General features: G+C 39.0%; 1 protein-coding gene across 5 annotated transcripts in view; it reads left to right on the forward strand.

The window, feature by feature from the left end:
* Positions 1–20,681, forward strand: part of RAB27A (RAB27A, member RAS oncogene family) — a 34,042-nt gene extending 13,361 nt beyond the window's left edge. The window contains exons 4-11 of one of the 5 annotated variants that reach the window (XM_075100324.1): positions 9,056–9,121; positions 9,588–9,624; positions 11,562–11,734; positions 13,473–13,558; positions 14,326–14,429; positions 15,186–15,309; positions 18,965–19,146; positions 20,384–20,681. In XM_075100324.1, the coding sequence (XP_074956425.1) occupies positions 11,582–11,734; positions 13,473–13,558; positions 14,326–14,429; positions 15,186–15,309; positions 18,965–19,146; positions 20,384–20,388 (654 nt within the window). In that variant the 5' untranslated portion in view covers positions 9,056–9,121; positions 9,588–9,624; positions 11,562–11,581 and the 3' untranslated portion in view covers positions 20,389–20,681. Of the gene's footprint in view, positions 1–9,055; positions 9,122–9,587; positions 9,625–11,561; positions 11,735–13,472; positions 13,559–14,325; positions 14,430–15,185; positions 15,310–18,964; positions 20,359–20,383 lie in introns of those variants that run through there. The other 4 variants (XM_075100325.1, XM_075100323.1, XM_075100321.1 and 1 more) reach the window with 4 other exon arrangements.
* The last annotated feature ends 752 nt before the right edge of the window (positions 20,682–21,433 follow it).

Below are 21,433 nucleotides of genomic sequence, written 5' to 3' on the forward strand. Positions count from 1 at the left end.
TAATCAGGCATCTTTTCTAGCCAATGTGTTTGCCAGCGTTTTTCTAATCATGGACCAAACCTCCAGTTTTTGCAGACTGTAAGTAACTGAGGAGGAGTTGTTGAGGGAATAGAAAACAGTATTCTCCTCCAGTTGTGTGGGAAGGTCACAAGTCTTTCCCAGGGTTTTAATTGATTTCTAGCATAGGGTATCTTAAGATGATTTTTCTAGTCCTGATTATCACCCCTTGACTTGTGTTTATGAGAAAGGAGTGACAAATTCATAAATGTAGTTAAATAAATATGTTTACGTGCTGTTTCCTTATAGACATCCTCAGTGTATGAAAAAGCTTATATAAAATAACTGGGAGAAGGGATTTTTGTAAACATTAATACTTGACCTAGTGGTATTTTCCTGTGCTGTGCTGGATGGATTGGTTGTTGTAGTTGCTTTGTTGTAATTTATTGTTACATAATACTTTTCACATACTGAATTTGTTTTTACTGGAATCTCATTACTAGATTTTTATTTTCTTCTATGGGAAATCATATGCACTGGTTTAAAATCAAACCAAACACTGCAAGCCAAAATCAGTCTTTTAATAGAAGGTGAAACAGCAGCGCCTACTTTAGTGAGTCTTTTCAAACAGAAACTCCTGTTGGACTGTACCACTGCATGCTCCCAGTTTCTTGTGACTTCTGCACAGAAGTGTGTAGCTGAATAGATTCTTTCATATCTACTTACCCTTTATATCCTGTTTTTCATTTCAGAGACTTGATGCCGTTCTCAGTCACAGTGTAGAATGTGAAAAATTGCAAATTGTTACATGAAGTTGGTTTGTCAGTTTGCATGAGATTTTTGGATTCTTCATAAGTATGCAAAGTTTTATACTTAGTGTTAAGTTAAGAGAGCAGTTGGAATCCACTGTGGTATGAAAACTACATATGCATTTTCTTGGTGCAGTTTTCTAGAGGGAACTTGCACTGCTTGGATCAATTAGAGAAGTTTGACTGGCAATTTATTTTCTTAGAATAACTTTATATATTCTGGAACTTGGGTTATAGAGGTGATTGTTCTGTAAGCTCGCTGCTGCTAAGCCATTTCTTAGCTATAGCAGAAACATTCTGAATAATAATCTTAATTGAAGACTTCTGAGGGAAGAGGTAGGAAATTGCCTGTTATTGTAGGTTGGTTAAAGTGAAACTTGAGTACACTGTATGTCTGTCTGAAATGTTAAAGAATTCTGCAGGAAGGCATCTACAGCATGAAAAGCTGACAACAGCTGCCAGTTTTCAGCCAGGGGTGATACTCTACAGCCATCTGGGGGCCCTCCCTCAATCTACAAATAAATAAAATTAACAGTGTGGGCAAACTGTGGCATTAGACTTGTAATTTTTTTGCTTTCCTTGCAGGGCTCATGCATACCTCCATGACAAGAATTAGCGTAAGAAATTCTAGTTTGCTGTGCCATTTATCTGAGTGGTCTTTGCTGTATATCAAGATTTAACTATCATTCATGCCATAATACAGAATTCTCATCAGAGTAGCAAGATATAAATAGTGTTGGCAACCTAGGTTGAAAAACAGTAGGCTTTTTGAATGGAAACTGTGTTGTGCAGTTCAGCCCACTTAATCAGCACTTCTTTTGAATTATCCCTTCCCTGAGGCTCTAGAAAAGAAGCTATGCTAGGATATGAATTGAAGCAAACATTTTGCCAAAGCACTGTCTGAAGTTTTGGCAGACTGCAGAGCCCCAATAGAAAGCTTGAACAGTGTTAATACATGCTGCAGTTCTGGAGCTGTTCAAGTGGAAGATTCAGTGACTTGTTGAAAGTATGAGCTTATTTTTCAATTCTTGTGGGACAAAAAAACTCAAACAAAACCCAACAAACAAACCTGTAGTTTTAGCTTTGCTTTTTTAGAAGAGTTTAAGAGTGATACTTCTGAGCCACAAGCATGCTCCAAAATGGCTGCCTTGCTGTCACAGATAGAGATTTCTGCTTTGCTGTTGCACTTTAGTAACTTCCTGAAAAGAACAGGTTGTGGCCCACTGAATGCTGCCTGGCTCTGTTTCGGGCAGAAGTGGTGTTTTGTTATGTAATGGACAAGTTAAATTATGCCCAGAGTATCCTCAGCAAGTTATTTCTAACCTTTTCATAGCATTTATGAAACATGGAAGCATCATTTCCAGACATGTTTACTAAAAATTCTGCCCAAGACTAGCTGAAAATATCTCTTTCAGACTGTAGCTATTACAGATGCTGAAATCAAAGGCTCAGTTTCTTTTTGAGATCTCTTAAGAGCAGATTATTCACGACTGACCCATCTCTCCATTTCTTTGAAGTGTCATGCTGCCAGCCTGCAGTGCTCTGACTGTCTCCACATTGCAGTGGTTGCCAACATGATCTGGAGAAGACCCAGTGAGCTTGGCACCTGGAGGGATGCTTCTGTCAAGATTTTATGATTTTAAAAGTTTGGGAGAAGTGAATGCTAGCTGTGAGCCTCAGTTTTATCAATCTAGATACGTCTTTCCATCTCTGTCCACGTGCACCGCTTCCCTGCTTAGCATCTCTGACTGTCCCATGTGTTTCAAGTCCAACTGCATTGGATTTGAGATGAAGGAATAGAAGGAATAACCTTTTCTAGTTACTAGACAGGGTTTTTCTCCACTGCCAGTTTCCCTTTTCCATGACATCTAAGTAATCATTAAACTTTTAACTTCCCGAGGAATAGCCAGAACAAAATTTAGGAAGTGTTAGATACTGTGCCCCCCGTTATTTATTGCTGAAGTAAATCAAGTAACTTGCACCAAAAATAAGAACAGATCACAATATTGTAGAAAAGCAATAATGCTAAAGAATGGTAGCAGCTGCAAAAAAGAGTAACTTTTGTTGCATCTTCCAATAAAAAAACAGAGTTAGCAAGGAACAGAGTTTACCTCCTATGAAAAACAAGAGAAGCAGATTTATGTTAGATGAATGATGCAGTTTTATTTTATAGTCCCATTTGTATCATATTTGTGTGGGTTTCACTGTTATCTAAGAGTGACTAGGAGGTATCTTCAGGTTGTCTGTTGCCTGACCTTCCTCATAGACTTTTAAATGACCTAATCATGATAATTTATTTTTGCCAGATTATTTTCCTCTACTGCAGCGTGTGTCTTGTGTCCTTCATGAGCTTGGTGGTGTGACTTTTGCAGAAGCATTATCTGTATTCCAGCTATCTGTCCTACAAAACAAGGTGGAAGGCAGCTGAGAACTTTCCTGCTCTGGAAGAGGAAAAAAAAAAATGTATCTCTTTAAAAAAGCTGCAAGTATTTTCCTCTGGCTGTTTACTGTATGTGCTTTAACAGGCTTAAACGAAGAACCTGGCCTGACTGTTATGTATTGCAGCCTACTGAATCACCCGCATAGACAGAGGATAAAAGATAGTACTTCCTTTAGCATGAGCATTTGCACATGTTTTCCCTGAGATGCTGCTTCATTCATATTCTAATTGCACAGAGGAAATTGCTTCCTTTTTCAGCTTTTGGATTTTTTTACCCTTTCTTTTGCCTTTTATTCTGCTTTTTCATTTGTCTGCTTATTCTAGCTGGCTGCTGGAGATTTTTGTTGTCTCCAGGAAAACCCAACCACTCCTTAAAGAAATGCTTAATTCTTATGGTCCTGTGTGATTCATATTGTATTCCCCTTTATCTTTCAGTGGCTGTTTCTGAGGGCAGAATTAAAGTGTTGTCTTTTTCCTTGCCCTTCTGGAGTTGGAATTGTTGCTGAATGGCTGGGTGGGCAAAATTCTGGATACTTCTCTCCTTCTGTGAATATGACTACCTTTGTGGGTGATATCATGGTGGTTCCTGTGTTGACTGAAAGAGTTCGAAACTGTATAAATTTATGTAAGACTGTCATTCATAATTCCTTGATACTGTCAAGAGCAGGTACAGTGTAGTGATGCATTACAAATGTTAAGGTTAGGCTGTGGGTAAGCTATGAGCTGGGTCCCAAAGAGGTCAGAATTGTCACATCAAGGAAGGATGCTGGGCATCACTCTGAATTTCCTGTTTGTAAGTTAGTGAAAAAGAGTGGGATGTTAACTTGTAAGGCATTGTGGCTTAATGTATTTATTAGAGGAACGGCTGAATGGTTGAGGAAGGAGCAAGTAGTATGGAGCTGTTTTAAACAAAAAAAATTATTTGCTTTATTTTTCTCAGTCTAGTCTGGGGTTTATTCACATGGTACAGCTGTTTGCTTCATTGCTACAACTTGAAAGCAACTTCTGATGAGAGTTCAAAGATAGAACTTGGGAGGGAACAGCTCTTGTTCCCAGGAGAGGGACAGGTCCTCTCAGGGAGTTCAACTGTCTTCATCAGATACTCTTGCAAATCTTTATTTATCTATAGTATTTTCTCACCATGAAGCATAAAAATTTAGAAACTGATTAGGGAAGAGAGATGGTGCTGTACTTTTTGCAGAGAAGTTGAAACTGGACAGACATCCTTCTGTGTGGGTGATATTGGAGTTATCACCTGTAACATTCCTGGTTTTATTTTCCATTGTTTCCAGTTCCATGCTGCCTTTCATTCCTTTATGTAACTGAGCCATTCTTTGAAATTCAGCCACCTTTTCGTTGGTTTGGTTATGCTGAAATGCAGATGTAGTTGCAAAACTAACTGTTGTTTCCTTTCCTGGCTTCTCTATTCCCAGTTTCCCTTGGCTGCCTGGAAATGAAATCCAGAACCTGCTGTTTCTTTGCACAGCCTGTTGTGCAAGGTTCTCACCACATCTGCAGACCTGTTATTTCACTTACCCCTTTTGTGCCCCCTTTCTGGGTAGGATCATGATTTTATGCTTGGCATCTCTTATAGCTCATTCTCAGAGTGTTTTGTGTGCCTCTCAGTTCTTCTTGCTCTGCAGAATTCAGCAGTTATAGCAATGCTGATAGCTGACCAAGTGTCCTAGAGCATCTTCAGCTGAGACAGAAGTGACAACAGCATTTGGGAGCTAAAGCCTCGTAGCCTATTTGTTTGCATGTATTTTTGCAGACTTCTATGTGTAACCTAAGCACCCTTAAAATTACTTAGATTCTTCAAAAAAAAGAGACAATTCCTAGACATTGATCCTACAATTCCTTAGAATTGCTCTATAGTTGAAACTAAAAAGGTCATAACAGTGAAATGTCAAGTAAAGCAATTGAGAGTAACTGAAAGATAAATGCTCAGAGCAACTGATTCTCTTCCCTTCATTTGTGAGAAGGGGTGTTTTCCTTTTTCGTATTTATTTTACAGAAAAGTCCCAGAAGTCACAGAAATTGTCATTTTGGTCAAAATTAAAGCTAGCCAGTCATATGCTTTCCTAAGAAAAAAAAAGCTCAGAATATTTCAGTAAAGTGTTTAACAACTCTCTTCCCCCAGCTCAGCAGTTATAAATAATTGTTGTCGTAATTTGTTTATATTACATTTGAACTTATCTGGCAGCTTTTAGCCAAAGGCACTTCTAATAGTGTTGATTAAGTAGGAACATTGTTTGACACTCTGTCCCTTGTTTCGACAGAGCTGCCAAGTGTCTGATGGTGACGAGTTTTGCAAGCATTAAGGTGTTACTGAAGCCTTATAGCAGGGTGAGGCTGTTGGCTATGCTTCACCCACACTAGGCGAGAATTTGGTTATTGCTTTGCTGTAGTGTGATGGAAGTGCTGGTATGACAGGATTAACGAATGTATTCCTTTGAGGTCCAGATCACTTTCTCATTGCTTCTGCTGTAACAGATCAGGTGATGCATAAAACAGCTATTGAAGTTTAACTCTGTGTAGTGCCTGGGTGAGAAGCTTTTCCAGTATGAATTTACTCGTACTCGCAGAATTATCAAACCTGTAGAAATGCATTATTACCATGTATTTTATTTCCACATTGTCCATTGAGACACCTGCAGTGTTTTCCTGTCTCTGTGGGATTTGGACTTCTCTTCCCCCAATGCCCATGTCAACTCTAATCATAAGCAAGCAGCCTCAACTGCTTTTTAAGAATAAAGCTGTATTTGGGGAAAGCTTCATTTGCAAAGCATTTTTGAACTCTAAGTAGTGTTGACTTTTTCATGGTATATTTACAAATATTGCTCGATTATATATGAATACAGTGGAACCTTCTTCAGCAGACTCCAACTTTCTTGCCTATAGCACAGTGCTCTTGCTGTGATAGATGCCAAGGGATATAAACCTTTGCTGTGCTCCCTCTGTCCATCAAGGGCTGGATCTCCATTGCAGGGGGAATATGCAGACTTCACTGCAGTTTGGCTTCTACCTCTAGGACGCAGCCTAGTGAATGTCCCACTGTTCCAGTGGGGTCTGGTTCTCCCAAACAAAGAAGGCAAGGCCAAGACACAACTTGCCTGTCTTTGTCTGTAAGATCGACCAGAAAGCTGAGTGGTGCTTGCAGAAGGTGACACTGTTAAAAGTTAACTGTACCTCTTGAGTGTCTGCTGTCCATCCCCAAATGGATAATGTGATGTGTGTTATCTTAAAATATGAATTAATTATTGGTCTAATAGCTGTGTTTTGGCAAATTTGAAATAGTTTGTCTCTGTATAGTTGTGTGGTATATCCTACCATGTTAGTGTCTGGCTGCACTGCAGATCTGGGCTGCTGGGGTGATGTGTGAGCCTGTGTACAGAGAGTCGTTTCTCTTAGTATTATGGGGAAGAGTGGGTTGACTCAAACAAATGGTTTTATTTGAATAGTTTCATACAGAACGGTGGCATTTTTGCTCTTGGGAGGGCTGGCTAGGTGGTATAGTGTGGGGAGGACCTTTCCCCCAACGCCAAACAGCTTCCTCTGGTAAATACGTATTGCTTCTCCGTGAAACGGGGTGGTGCTTCAGTTGTGGTCTGAAGTCATGTCAGATGTAATACCTTATGTTCTAGTCTTTACCAAAGAAAATTTTTTCTCTTCATTGGTAAAGATGGCTTTCACCTTGGTATCCATGGGGTAGCACAGTGTCCTCGAGTCTGTACAAGAGCAAGAAAGAAAACAGCAGGTTGCATTAGAGACTACTGTATCCTCCTCGCACCTGAGAGAGAAGGAGGTAAAGCTGTGAATGGAACTGAACAGCTGTGATCTATATACTCCATTGTTACTTCCTTTTTCCATGTAAAGACTCGTTAGGAGCAATGTAATTGTATTAAGGTGTGTAGGTGATTTAGCAGGTACTTTACATCTGCTTCTAGGTAGGTCATGGCCAAACTCTTCTGAAATGCTGTTTGCCTCTAGGAATAAGTAGGACATGGGAACTGTGTAATTGCTTCCCAGCCATGCTGTCAAGCAGCACCTTCCTTAGACAGGGAGACATGAGGCACACCTCTTTATCTCTGAGCACTCATCAATGTGAATGCAAACAGGTGACGTAAGCCTCTTGGCTGTGTGCTAAAGAGGTGGTGCTAGAAAAATACTTCTACTGGAAGTACTATCTCCAGTGTGCCCTAACTGTTGCTTTACCAGAGTTTGGGGTAAGTGGTATACTTTACTTTAAATTGATGTGCTTGAGGACTGTCTAATTAAGAGCATGTTCAGATTTCCCAAATTTTACACTGTGTGTATGTGTATACACATTTTTGTTTGCAGCTCAGTGTTTATTTATTCATCTCTTTGTGCCTTTTTGCAGTATTCCTTCTTCCCTCCATCAGCTCTGTAGCAGCAGGGGAGTTGCATGTTTTGTGCAAGGCCAGTTTGTTCAGAAAGCATATTCCCTGTCACCATACTTCACAGGGGGAATCCTGCATGCCAAGCAAATTTCCTTAATTTGTTCAGGAACAACACTGCCATAGCCTTGGATGTTTTATCACACAATAGCGTTGTGATATTCGTGTCCTGGAGGCAAAAGTACGAGCCTGTTAACAGCAATGCCTGTTAATATGAAACTACCTTGGACTAGGAAATCCACTGAACAAAAGCAGTACTTGCTTTGCAGAGCATGCCTTCTTGGCAAGTCACGATCTGGATGTGCGTGTAGGCTTCAGAGTGGCAGCTGTATGTATGGGCACAGCTAAAGGGATGGCTGTGGGGGTCCTCTCAGCAATGGAAAAGGCCAGTGGAGTTTTCGCAGCATTTGTTCATAGCCCCTACCCATCTGCATGCTAGGCAAAGTGCAAAGCCAGAGCTGAATGGGATGCAAGGAGGGGTTTACAAAACGCAAAAATCCTGGAGAGCTTGATGTGGAGTCTAAAACTGTGTCCATCAGTGAGTTTTTTTCAGCCAAGGAGTTCTTACTCTTAGAAGCGAGATTTGGAATGGATCATTCTAAAATGAATTAAGTTGGGTTGGTTTTTTTGTTCAGTTTTTTTTTTGGTGACCCGATATAACTGTATTATCATTTTTTTCTGATTCTTCCTTTTCTACCTCCCACTGTCTCGATATACAAAGTATGGAAATGTGGAAGAAAGGACTGGAAGGTGTGAAGCTATAAAGCCTAATTTAAAAAAGAAAAGCAAAACTGGAAGGAAAATATGGGATGGGTTTATAGTAACAGGGCCATGACTTTTAAAAACTCCACAGCAGTTTTTGCTATGAATATATTTTGCTGTGAAAATATTCTTATTTCTGTTGTGAGGAGCTGGTTGTGTCTGGGCCCTGAGACTGCAGGTCTCAGAAGTAGAGGGTGGAGATCACTTTTTAAATATTTGTACAGGGAGGAGGACAAGGCTTGAAACTTTTATGAAAATAGCTCTTTGCACGTCTCCAGGGATAGGTTAACTGTGCAGGGTTTCACAAGAACCACTCCTTGGAGATACTTGAATAATAGAGTGACATTATGGGGTGCAGTGAAAGGTGTGTGCATTTCAAAAGACTAAGGAGAAAATTTCCTTCTCAAGCAAATCCATTTTTATGCCCTTCCTCTGAAGAGCTTCTAGTCCTCTATCAGTCATTCACAAATTGTATTTGTTACCAGCCGTATGGAGAATTGAGGTTTAAATGGTCCAAACGGTGTGGTGTGTTTGTCCGAACAGATACTCTACAAATCAGATGTGACACTAGGAATACCTTTAGGTTTTACTTCCCCAAGGTCTAACCTTGACCTTTCTGTTTTAACCAGAGCTTTCACCCGGCTCTGTCCAGTGGAAGGGTGCAGCTGAACCATAACAGTTTCATACAGCTCCAGGTAAGAGCTGTAGCTCCCTTTCTTCCTCTGAAAGGCCTTGTGCAGGGCGCAAGCTAAATTAGCTTTCTTACAACATAAATTAGCAGTGATTAGGTGATACAACCATTTGTATCTTTTATTAAAAGCATGTTCTGTATCCCGATAGCTAGCTATCAAAATACCAAGAAGTCAAGGCAAATACTGTACAAGTGGGATAGCATAGTAAAAGACATGAAGCTAGCTTGTCTTCGTATAACACGCTGGTCCAAAGCTTTGCATTCAGGCCATTTTAAGTAACAATTAATTTAGGGATATTGAAGCTGAAAGAACATACACTTGCATAGAGGGGGAGCTTACACAGCCCTTTGCCCTTGGAAGACATTTGAGGGCAAAAGAAACACCATGTAAGAGATGGAAGTCTAAATGAAATCCAGTCTTTAGTAAACCTTCTTGTCTGCTTTTTAAAATACTCTTCCCTTTCTTCTAGAGCATTTGAATGAAAAGACCCTTTGCAGAGCTACAAGGTAGGTGATCTGACTTTACACTTTTTTTCCTTCCCCAACAAGGGCCAGGATTTAAAAATCAAAACCAAACCCAAAACCCCCTTTTGCTGGTGTGTGTGAGTGTGTCTAATGGATCGTGGCTTTTAAATTCTTCTCAAAATGTTCTTATGTTGCTGTGTAGCTGCATGTTCCACTTGCTCACTTGAACATGCCACTCCTTCAGACCTGTGTGGTGGATGCAGGCCTCCAGTTGCGGTGTATTTACGTAAAAAGTTCACTGATAACTATTACTGTGGGTTTTTTTTTTTCGTAAACTCTATTGCAAAACTTTGTGTTAAAACACAGCAGTGGAAAGTGAATTAGCTGGCTGTGGTGTGGTAGTGAGTGTGAACTCTGTCCCTTAATATCCCTTTCCTGCAAGGTTTTACTGTCATTGAGGGCATAATGTAAAATATGCCTTGGCTGGGGGAAGGGAGACTTCAAAACTGGAAACAGCAAAAAGGTGTCAGATGCTTTCCACTGACTCTTCAGTTGGAGAGTATCTGCGTGTGAATCTGACTGTTGTCTCTGCATTTGATCATGGTAAGTCCAGTCATGGCAAAGTCGACTAATTCTAGTTCTGTCTTGTAACCAAGAGCAGTACTAACACAAAGTTGAAGCTTTAAAGATAGTTGTGGTTTTAGCTCAATGATGGCAATTGATGCCCACATACTTGAGACACGGAGTTTGTTCCAAACCTCAAGCTGTGAGCTGCTATTCAAGAAATGAATTGGTGTTTTGCCATTGATGCAAACTACTGCAGTGTTTGACTTGAAAGTAATAATTTTATCTAGTTCAAGCTACAGATAGTTCCAAAAATACTTATTTACAGTTGAAACAGATTTTTTTGTTTGTTTTGTATTTTATTTCATCATCTCTCTTATTATTTTTATTTTGGTATCTATTTCCCTCCTTGATAAGAGGCAATTTAATGCCAGTTTTATGTTGCTTTTAGAATAGTTATTTTGGGCTTATCATTTCATGTTCATTTCTCTGAAAACAACATAAGGCAGCTCTCTGCTGTTTGTTTTGGGGGAAGAGAGGCTCAGTAGCTACTCAACAGGAAAGTACTAGTGTGCTGACATCGGTCTTTCTAGATATATGAAATTTGCCAGTGATTTTTGTTGTATGTTCTAGCTGTTGCTGCACTTTGATCAGACTATATCTAATATGGTTATTTTTTCAAAGGCACAAAAATGATAGAGAGAAATTTCTTACAAGTGTATGGGCCATGAGAAAGTATGTGTGATGTTTAATGGCAATTCAGTATCAAGATTTAGTTTAAATGATTAACTATCATCATGATAAAAACTTTAAAACCTTTGAAAATTGGTCCTCTAAACAAAACAAAAAACCCCAAAAACCAAACAACAACAAAATATTGCTTCGTTATTTTTCCTCCTGGTATGAAAATACTTTTCAAGACTGAAAAGTAACTATTAATAGAAAATGATTGACAGTTTTACTTATAGTGGGTGGTCCGGATTTTTTTTTTTGCATACGTTTATAATGTCACAGTGAACGTGAGGTCAGAATTGCATTGCTGGCATGCTTAAGTAGCTTTTGCTAGCTTCCATTACAGATCAAAAACAGTTCTGCAGTTCATGTTCCAGATATATTGAATTCGTTGACCTTGATTCTTCAGTCTTTCCTCAAGAAGTTAAAATTGTGTTGCCTTATCTTTGTAATAAGAGGAATGCAATAAAATTAACTATGCATTTTTTTCAGTCTCAGCTGAATTTGATATTGAAAATTGGCATAACTCAGGGTTTAAAGTGAAACCAGTGTAAAAGAATACAGAACTGGTCTCACTGCTGGATGCTTTGTAGTTCAAATAATGATTTGTATTTTAAACATTTGTCAAAAGAAGCCTTAGCAGAGTTGTTTACTAACTAATCCTTTTTGCTTTGTTTTTTAAGGTGCCTCCTGAATTCTCACTATGTCTGATGGGGACTATGATTACCTCATAAAATTTCTAGCACTTGGTGATTCTGGAGTAGGAAAGACCAGCCTTCTTTACCAATATACAGATGGCAAATTTAATTCCAAATTTATCACAACAGTGGGCATTGACTTTCGGGAAAAGAGAGTGGTGAGTTTTCACAAACCACGTGCTACTTTAAAATGGTATCTGTCTTGGTGATGGCTAGAATCTATTTTATAAAAATCTAACCTACCGATCCGTATGCGTAGGCATGCAATCAACAGTTACTGTGTACTTAATCTTGTGACAAGGAATGATCTCATTTTACCTGGTTATTTTTGTCATTGTTGGGTTATTTTGTCATTTTCCTTAAAGTAAGAAGAGCTGATTCCAAGCAACCCCTTCTTACTGCTCAGCAAGTGTTGATGAGTGTATTTACTCCGTGAGTTGTGCACGTAGTACCTGGAGTAGCACTTTTACTGTTGAACTCACTTCATGAGGAAGGATCGGGCTGTAGTAAAAATGTTTTTGCTGTTTGTGAACTGAAATGGCTACTGAATAATGACTGCAATGATGCTTTTTAAACTGCTTTAAAGCGTGTGAATGGAATGACATAACATGATAATGGAGCTGATCTGGCTTCCTAAGCAGTTACTGCTACCAGAGAATTGTGAAAAATACGTTAGGTTTTTTGCTGTTTTGTTTTGGTTGGTTGGTTTGGGGTTTTTTTTTTTTACCCCCTGAATTGTTATTAAATTAGGCAAACATACTTTTGACGTGAAGCCGAGTGCTGCATTATGATGACCATTTGGATGCTAGTCTTTACTGCACTGAGAAATTGAGTTGGCACAAGTTTTTTTCCTCCTTATTGTAGAAGTATTAAATGCCTTTCAGTGGAGTCTGATGATTTCCCAAGTGTCCAGAAATCTGGATGTTTTAATGGGCATTGTGCAGACCGGCTTTTGATGGATGATACGCACCATGGTAGCAGAAGGAGTAAATATCTTGGTGAAATGCAAAACTGGTCTCTTGCATAAATTAGTATTCCTTTTGTGGGATAGTAAACATGGTATGTTTAATTGATCACCATATTTGATAACTCAGGATAAGATTTAGGTTTTGCAACCTGAGTCATATAATCCACAAATTCAGCAAGTTTATGTGTCTCTAAAGGTAATGTTTGTAACTCTGGTGATCTTAGGTATGATGACAGTTGAAGGTAAAGAAGATGACCTAACATGAAGTGTTCTAAACAAGAAATGAATCTATTCTTATCTGATCCTTCCAAAGCTAACAGGTGCCCTTATTTATACTTCCATGCTGAGTAAACTCTCAGCTTTTATTATTATAATCCAATTTCTTTTAAGCTGTGATATGGTAAGGTCTACCTTCAGGTCTTTTTCAGCAATCTTTTGGCAGCTAGGAAAAGATGTGTTTATGAGTATATTCTGTTTGCTAGTGAGGTTCTGTTAGCGGTAGAAATTTATTGCCAGCTTACATGATCTTGCTTTTTTGGTCTTACATGATTACTTGCTTTCTTAAAATTACATTTTAATTTGAACATGATGCAAGATAATAGCAAAAACCAGAAAATCAAAATGCTAAATTAAGCTTGCCTAATGAAACTTAATGGCTGTTCTAAATAGCTTTTGGAGTCCATAGTTTATTGGATACTGTTTTTTCAGTTTCACTTTTTACCCTTATTTTTAAATATTCAATTGGATGCAAAATTAAAATGCAACCCATGTTAGTTTTACCTTATAATGCAGAGGAATTGAGTTGTAGTTGGGATCTTTGTATCAGCAGTGCTAGTTTTGCTGCATTTAATGACTTTAAATGTCAGTTATTTTGTGTTCTGTAGAGGCTGGGCCACTAACACTCAGTCTTGCAAATCTACCTTCTACAGGTGTATAGACCCAATGGGCCAGATGGCGTTGGTGGCAGAGGACAGAGGATACATCTTCAGCTCTGGGATACTGCAGGGCAGGAAAGGTTTGTACTGTTCCCCCACCTAGCAAGTAAGGCAACTGTCATCAAGCTAGATGCAAATGGAACTGAGTACATGAATTCTCTTTATTGATTGTTACATTTTAGTTGTATGACTCAAGATGGGAAAGTGTACTTACTTTAATTTTAACAGTGATGGAAAGTTTCCTATGAATACTCATTAAATTGCAACGTAACTTACAACTGTAGAACATTAAAACTGTAATTGTTGCTTCTTGTCTTTTGGAAACATTCTGTTTATTTTTTCATATCCAATGCATATAGATATTTTTAAGGCTTTTATTTTTTCAGTTTTCCTTAAATTTCTGTAAATATGTTGAGGTCTTGGGAAAGTCAGGTGAAATCACCTCAAAAGATTATTTTCTATTTGTCTTTCAATAGACTAGCATCCTAGTGGTTGATAGTCTTAAAATCAAGATCTGGTGTGTATAGGAGACAAATTCCTGTCCAGAGTTTGAATTTCATTCTTATTTTAATTTCTGAATCTGGATCAATTGTGCTTTATAGTAGAAGACACTATCTAAAGTTCTCATGCTTGAGTGAAATGTCTCCTTGACTTCCTTAGGCCTTGATTAAGCTGTAGTAATGTTAGTAATTCTTGTTATCCCGTCTCTACATCAGCAAAACAATTATGATTAATACTTCATCCTAGTTAATTCAGTCTTAAGTTACCTCAGTTTTATGACTGTATGCAGTTATATTTTCAAAGTAACTTGTCAGATGAGCCAACTAATTTCACTTTGCTGGTCTAGGTTTCGTAGCTTGACAACGGCTTTCTTCAGAGATGCCATGGGGTTTCTTCTACTCTTTGATATGACAAATGAGCAAAGCTTTCTCAATGTCAGGAACTGGATAAGTATGGCTTTTCTTTATTCCTTCTTTTTTTCTTTGCACAGGTGGGGAGGGAGATATCTTTGTGAATATGGAGTCTCACGGAGAAATAGAGCTGAAAAATACTATCAAAAACCTGGTTTTTATAGCAGTCTCAGTAAGGGAAAGTAAATGTTGCATTCATAACTGTAATAGCTGCTAGTGGTGGCTTCTAGCGCTTACCTGAAATTCAGCTTTACCTACTGAACTTGAATCTTAAACCTGTATAAAAGCAAGCTGAGAGAATGTCGTATCCCTGACTCTGGTGTATAGGTAGAAAGCCTATGCAAAACTCTTTCTGACTCACCTGAAGCTTTGTCAGTAAAACTTAATGGAAGACAAATTACTAGGCTGGTGTATGTAGGTGAAGGAGCTCCCAAACTGTGTCATCCATCAGGAGAGGGAAGTATATCATCTCCTGGCAGCTCACTGAAGATGCTTGGTGAGCATAACTCCCTAAGCTACGAATACGCAACCTCCATGCTAACTTTGTCAGGCTTCTGCTCCCCTGGCTTGTTCCCTGGCTTTTTCACTGAGTACATTACAGTGGATATCCACCTGTTCTCCAGCTCCTCAGTGCAATAGCAGAAGTCCTGTGAGATAACAGAGAACATACTTGTTTTCTGTCTTTCAGAGTAATGTTCCTGAAGGACTTTTTGTCCTTGTTGAAATGTAGTAGTGTTCTTAGTGAGCTTTATGTGTGACGGTAAGTTGTGACCCCTATTCGTGTTGTTGCTGTTAGGTCAGCTACAAATGCATGCATATTGTGAAAACCCTGACATTGTATTATGTGGAAACAAGAGCGATCTGGAAGACCAGAGAATGGTGAAAGAAGAGGAGGCTAAGGAACTTGCAGAAAAATATGAGTAAGTAACTTCCTTCCAGTTATTGCCGTGTTTAAAGCAGAATCAAATGTTTTCTGTAATGCCTTTTCTGTATACTGAAAGGTTACTGAGAGAATAAGCATTTTGGAATATGTTTTTTTTTTCTGTCAGAGATTAATGATTTCTGCGTTGCCTACTTAGTATTGCAAAAATCTTGCATTGGAGATTAGTTAATCTTATTTCCTTGGCAGTAAACAAAGTAAATTTTCACCAACGTTCTGGAAAAGAGATAGAATTTAGCTGGCGAGGCAGGTAAACGATGGGGGTCTAATTCTTTGCTCTTGCCTGTGCTGAGGCTTTCTATTGGGCACAGAAAACTGAGGTCTCTTACAAAGTGAAATCTGAAAGAGCATTTGGTGAGGTGATGAGAGTCACGTCAGATGTTAAGGAAAACAAAAATAATACCTAGCCATGGTATCCTAATTTACAAGCTGATTTGTTTTACAGAAGTTTGTTGTAGGTTAGCCATTGTCTCTGACATGGCCACGGAAACAAGCAGCCTCAGTTTCTCTGAGAGCCTCAGGACCCGCTCATTGGCATTTGGACAGTCTGCTTACAGAGGGGTACCCACAGAAGAGTAGTTCTGGTCCAGACCATGGTTCTGTACTCTATCTCCTCCCCATTCAATATTCCAACTGTTCAAGCAATTTTGTTAGGACTGTACCTTGGTTGAATCCTTGGTCACTTAGCCTCAAAGGGGACAGCAGTGTCTTTTTGCAGGCATCTGCACTCTGAGACTCCCAAAGAGTCTAAAAATCAAGTCAGACCAGCAGGAAGACAGGGTAGCATTGCTCTTCCCCTTCCCTACAGGTACAGGTCATGTGTTCCTAAAGGAACTATGTGAAATCTTTGTTCCTATTGGATACTAATTAATCCCATAGCACTCTTATACTCCCTTAACTCTTCCATGGGTCTCATCTCTGGATTACATTTGCATTTCAGTGTGGATCAGAAGTGCACTTCTGCAGCAAATCTTCTGGTCCTTTTATTGTGGTTTGAGTCACACAGTGGAGCAGCTTTCTAGCATGTGAACTGGATTTCTTCTCAGTTGAAAACTTAACTAGATGATGTGCTCCAACCAGTAATCTGTGTTCAGTCTGAGGGACTAGATTAGAGCTGGTCCAAAGCAAAGCCTGCAAAACATGCATAGTGTGAATGCTAGGTCCTCAGTGCTACCTGCCTTGTTCTGCAGGTCCAGTCCTGTTGTGTTTCCTATCACATAGTCACAAATTAGCTTTCCTTGGCCTTGAAGAGTCATTGGAGGCAAATCAGAAGAAACTGTCTATTAGAGACAAATGGGTTTAGTGCAATATTACTTTCTTAGTTTTTTCTTCTGTGAAAATGCTTGGTTGAAGTCCATGTCACATGCAACAGCAAGTGCATTTGGTACTTTAACCAGCTGCTTATGAAGGAGCAAGAACTTTTTAACAGCAGCAGGTGGCATGTAGCCATTCCTTAAAGATTTGAAAGAGATCTCTTTGGATGAGACTTCACCTTCTGGAAATAATTTATGAAATGTTTATCTTTGTGGCTGAAAATGTCAACTTAATTTAGGAATAGGGAACTAAGTCAAAGTTGTAGATCATGTCCAATCTGTAGATAGTTACAAAGTTCTCTGTCCTGTAGAAGTGAGACAGGATAGCTGCTAGGAGTCAGTTTCCCAAATGCTCCTGCGGGGAAGCAAGATAAATCCTGCTGCACCAGTCTTCTGGTAACAAAAATGTGAGATAGTGAATATCCTCTTTCTGTGGGAAGTTCATGTACTTCTAAGTGATGTATTTTGAAAACAACTGCAGGAGGCCTACATGCTGAGACAGTAATTTATTGTTTTTGACCACTCATGGAATCTTGCAAGTTAAGAAAGACTTAAAATTACAAAGTGATTGTTTCAGTCATTATTGGGGAGTATGCTAATGTAGCCACCCAGCACCACCCTGTAGGGAGCACTGAGTACAGAAAGTCAAAAGCCTACAGACCTGCCATTGAAACATCCTGGCCCACAATGATAATGAACTAAAATGCCCAGAAACCCTTTTTAACAAATCACAGAATCACAGGTTGGAAGGGACCTCAGAGATCATCTAGTCCAACCTTTCTGGGAAGAGCAGAGTCTAGACAAGATGGCCCAGCACCCTCTCCAGGCAACTCTTGAAGGTGTCCAACATGGCAAGTCAACCACTTCCCTGGGGAGACTATTCCAATGGTTGACTGTCCTCACTGTGAAAAATTTCCCTCTGGTGTCCAATTGGAATCTCCCCAAGAGCAACTTGTGTCCATTCCCCCTTGTCCTCTCCATGTGACTCCTTGTAAAAAGGGAGTCTCCATCTTCTTTGTAGGTACCCCTTAAGTACTGGTACATGGTGATGAGATCCCCTCTAAGCCTCCTTTTCTCAAGGGTGAACAAACCCAGTTCTCCCAGCCTATCCTCATATGGCAGGCTGCCCAATCCTTTGATCATCTTGGTGGCCATTCTCTGGACCCCTTCCAGCCTGTCCACATCCTTTTTGTATAGTGGGGACCAGAACTGTACACAGTACTCCAGGTGTGGCCTGACAAGCGCTGAGTAGAGCGGTATAATGACTTCTTTCTCTCTGCTGGCGATGCCCTTTTTGATGCAACCCAGCATCCTGTTGGCCTTCTTGGCCGCAGCAGCACACTGTTCGCTCATGTTGAGCTTCCTGTCCACCAGGACCCCCAGGTCCCTTTCCACAGAGCCGCTCTCCAGCCAGGTGGATCCCACTCTGTGCTGCACTCCCAGATTATGTTTTCCCAGGTGCATGACCTTACACTTCTCCTTGTTGAACTTCATAAGCTTCTTGTTGGCCTACTCTTCCAGCCTATCCAGATCTTCCTGCAGAGCAGCTCTCCCTTCTGGAGTGTCTACTTCCCCACTCAACTTGGTGCCATCAGCAAACTTCATCAGGCTACAGTTGATGCCGTTATCCAGATCACTTCTAAAGATACTGAATAACATTGGGCCCAATATTGATCCCTGGGGGACTCCACTTATGACAGGTTGCCACTTTGAAAAGGAGCTATTTATCACCACTCTTTGGGTGCAGCCTGTCAGCCAGTTCCCCACCCACAAAGTCACAGGTGGTCCGAGCAGAGGGATTTTATGGGTTTGGGTTTTTTTTTTTGTCTGTAAGAGAGACGTCAACAGAACAAACGACTTGTAGTGATTAGAGTACCACATTAGGAGTCTTTACTGCCTTGCCTGCAGGGGAATGCCTGTACTAGCTTTCCCTCTTGAAATGACACCCTAGCTGACGTAGATGGAAATCAGTAAGGAGACCACTTATGCACACGAGGCCATACAAAGCAATTGCATCTTTTGTGGGGAACAGAACTGAAAAAAACAGACCTTGGGAGCATAACTTTGGGAACTCATACTGACCAGTGCCTCTGTAAATTGTGGACTCCATGATGTAGAGTAAAGCTTATTCTTCTGCCCTACTTACAGTTGCAGCCATTTCATTAATTTTGTATTTCAGACCACTGTCTACTTAGTGTCTTTCTGCTATGGAGTAGCAGTAACAGTGTGTGATTTCTAAGTATGTGGCAGTAGTCATGTATTGCTTTTGCTCCTATGAATATAAACTGTGTGATGTAAGTTTGTGGGTTTTGTCTTCTGCAGAATACCGTATTTTGAAACCAGTGCAGCTAATGGGAATAATGTAAGCAAAGCCATTGAAACTCTGCTCGACCTCATTATGAAGCGCATGGAACGGTGTGTGGATAAATCCTGGATCCCAGAAGGGGTAGTGCGCTCCAATGGGCACAGCTCTACAGAACACCTGAATGAGGAGCAAGAAAAAGGCAAATGTGGCTGTTAACCTAGTTACAATTAAGTTTAATGTATATGCTAGAATATAGTACAGTTGCAGCTTAACTGTTTAACTTATGGAAAAATCACATTATGTAGTTATTTAATGAGCTATATTAATTCTTGATACTAAGTTTTGTCTTTGTCCTCTCAAACAACATTGACCTTTACTTGCAAGGTATGCAGTTTATTAGTGATGGGACAGAGGTTTAAATTTGGTGTAGCACTGGATATTATTCTCTCTGTTTTGGAGGGAAGGAGTGGAATTTTCATTACCAAATTCAGAAACATCTCTCTGTGTGGGCAATGAGAAAGAGTAGGCTTCTGAATTGAAAGAGTTTCAATTACCCTTTGAAGGCTCCATGAACTACATAGACTAGGCATTTACATTAGATATTGTGACAGCTCTTTGTCTGTACTAACAGCAAGCTTACCAACATGGTTCTTGGTTTTGAACAGAAACATGTAATCACTTTATCAATCAATAGCAATCTTAAAGAGCATATCCTGTGTTTTCCACAAAAGCCTGTGAGTAGCCTCTCCTTGCTCTCTCAAACCAAAAGTTTTTAGTCAAGAAAACCAAAAGAAAGCTATTCTATAGAGAATAAAAAACTGCAGAGGAACACAGGGCTGCATACGTAGAGCACTTTGCGTATGCCATGAACATAGAATCTACAACTGTACTATATAAAATATATCCAACACAGCCTATGAGGCCTCCTGACATAATTTGAATTTCTAGAACATGCATATACATATATTTATATGTAAATGACATAACTGTACATCTATTGTTATGTTTCGTTTATGTTACCACTCATGTTTTAATAGGAATGTAGGGCAACCTAGATGTCAGCAAAATTTCATCAGAGCTAGTGCTTTGCACTGAATTTGTTTTACCAACCACAGATTCTGAATGTTTCTTCAAATTTGAATTGAAAAATGCAAGATGATTTTTTCTGTCTAGATCAGTATTTCTATAAATTTATAATGCTCATTTTATTCTGCCAACCTTTGTATCTTGTACATCTTAGTTATCATATATTCATTTATGGCTTGTTAATTTCCTTTAGGTTTTATTTAAAAAAGAGTAGAGTTGCTTTTCTCTTCCCCCCCCATGAATCACATGAATATCAGTTTTGGTTTCAGTGAATCATGTTACTTTTTGATAATTTTTATTTATTAATACAACCTAAGGAATAATCAGTATTTTTTGGGTCTTTTTTCCAGGCTGATTTATAAGATGTGCCTACCAAACTGTTTTCTACCCTGGCAGAGGTTGTATAACTCTCTGAAGTTATTGCTAATTAAAGTCATAACATGCCAAATTGAGTCTCTTTACAGACTTTCCACAGCAGTTTATTTACAAAACTCCAAAACTATTGCTTGTTTAGGAATTATGTATTTATTTATTTAAGTGTTCTAACTACTGCAATTTCAGGTGAACATTGCTGCAATTCATGTTCACAACTGGCATCATAACAAATTTTTTGAAGGACCAAAAATGTTTCTAGAACAGGACCTAATTAAAAAAAAAAAAAAAATATATATATATTTGGTGTAGCCTCTGGTTATATTAATAATGCAAGAATAAGTGCTAAAACGTGGTTCTTAAAATATTTTACAAAGTAATGCATTGTTCTTTAACACACACAATGTGTAAATATTAGATTTTTATCACAGCCTACACAGAATATTTTAAAAGTGCAATAAAATTTGACTGCTCTGGGGCTAGGACAGAGATTAAAGCAATTTATATTGAATAAATATAGGGTTTTTTTCTACTATACAATACCAAGATTCTGAAATGCTTGTGGACCAGAGTTACTATAGTTTAAGTCAGAGTGCCTTTTGAAGTTACCATCATGTTTCTGACTAGTAGAGTATCAAACTCTACTGTAGGACACAATACATTTCAATGCACTTCAGTGTCTGAATTTCTTTACATGTAATTCTCTGCTTTTCAGAGGGTTGCAGTAGAACTTTGTCATGCATTAACTTTAATGGGGGGTTTTTGTGCTTATAGCTCCATCCAGTTTGTGAAAACTTGAAGGATTATTGCAGCCAACTACTGAGCTAAGTGACTACTGAAATGGCGTAAAAATACTTTATTTTGAATGCTTATGTTTAGATTGGAGATTGAATATTAAATACTGAAACTGTCATATTCTTGTCATGCATATTATATGTAACTATTTACTGTGTAAAGAGAGCCTACATAAAATTGTTTTGATGTCAGCCTTTGAAATGTGCCATAAGATTTATCTGTTTGAATTATTC

The sequence above is a fragment of the Phalacrocorax aristotelis genome, chromosome 7 (genome assembly GCF_949628215.1).
Source record: "Phalacrocorax aristotelis chromosome 7, bGulAri2.1, whole genome shotgun sequence".
NCBI classification, from domain to species: Eukaryota; Metazoa; Chordata; class Aves; order Suliformes; family Phalacrocoracidae; genus Phalacrocorax; species Phalacrocorax aristotelis.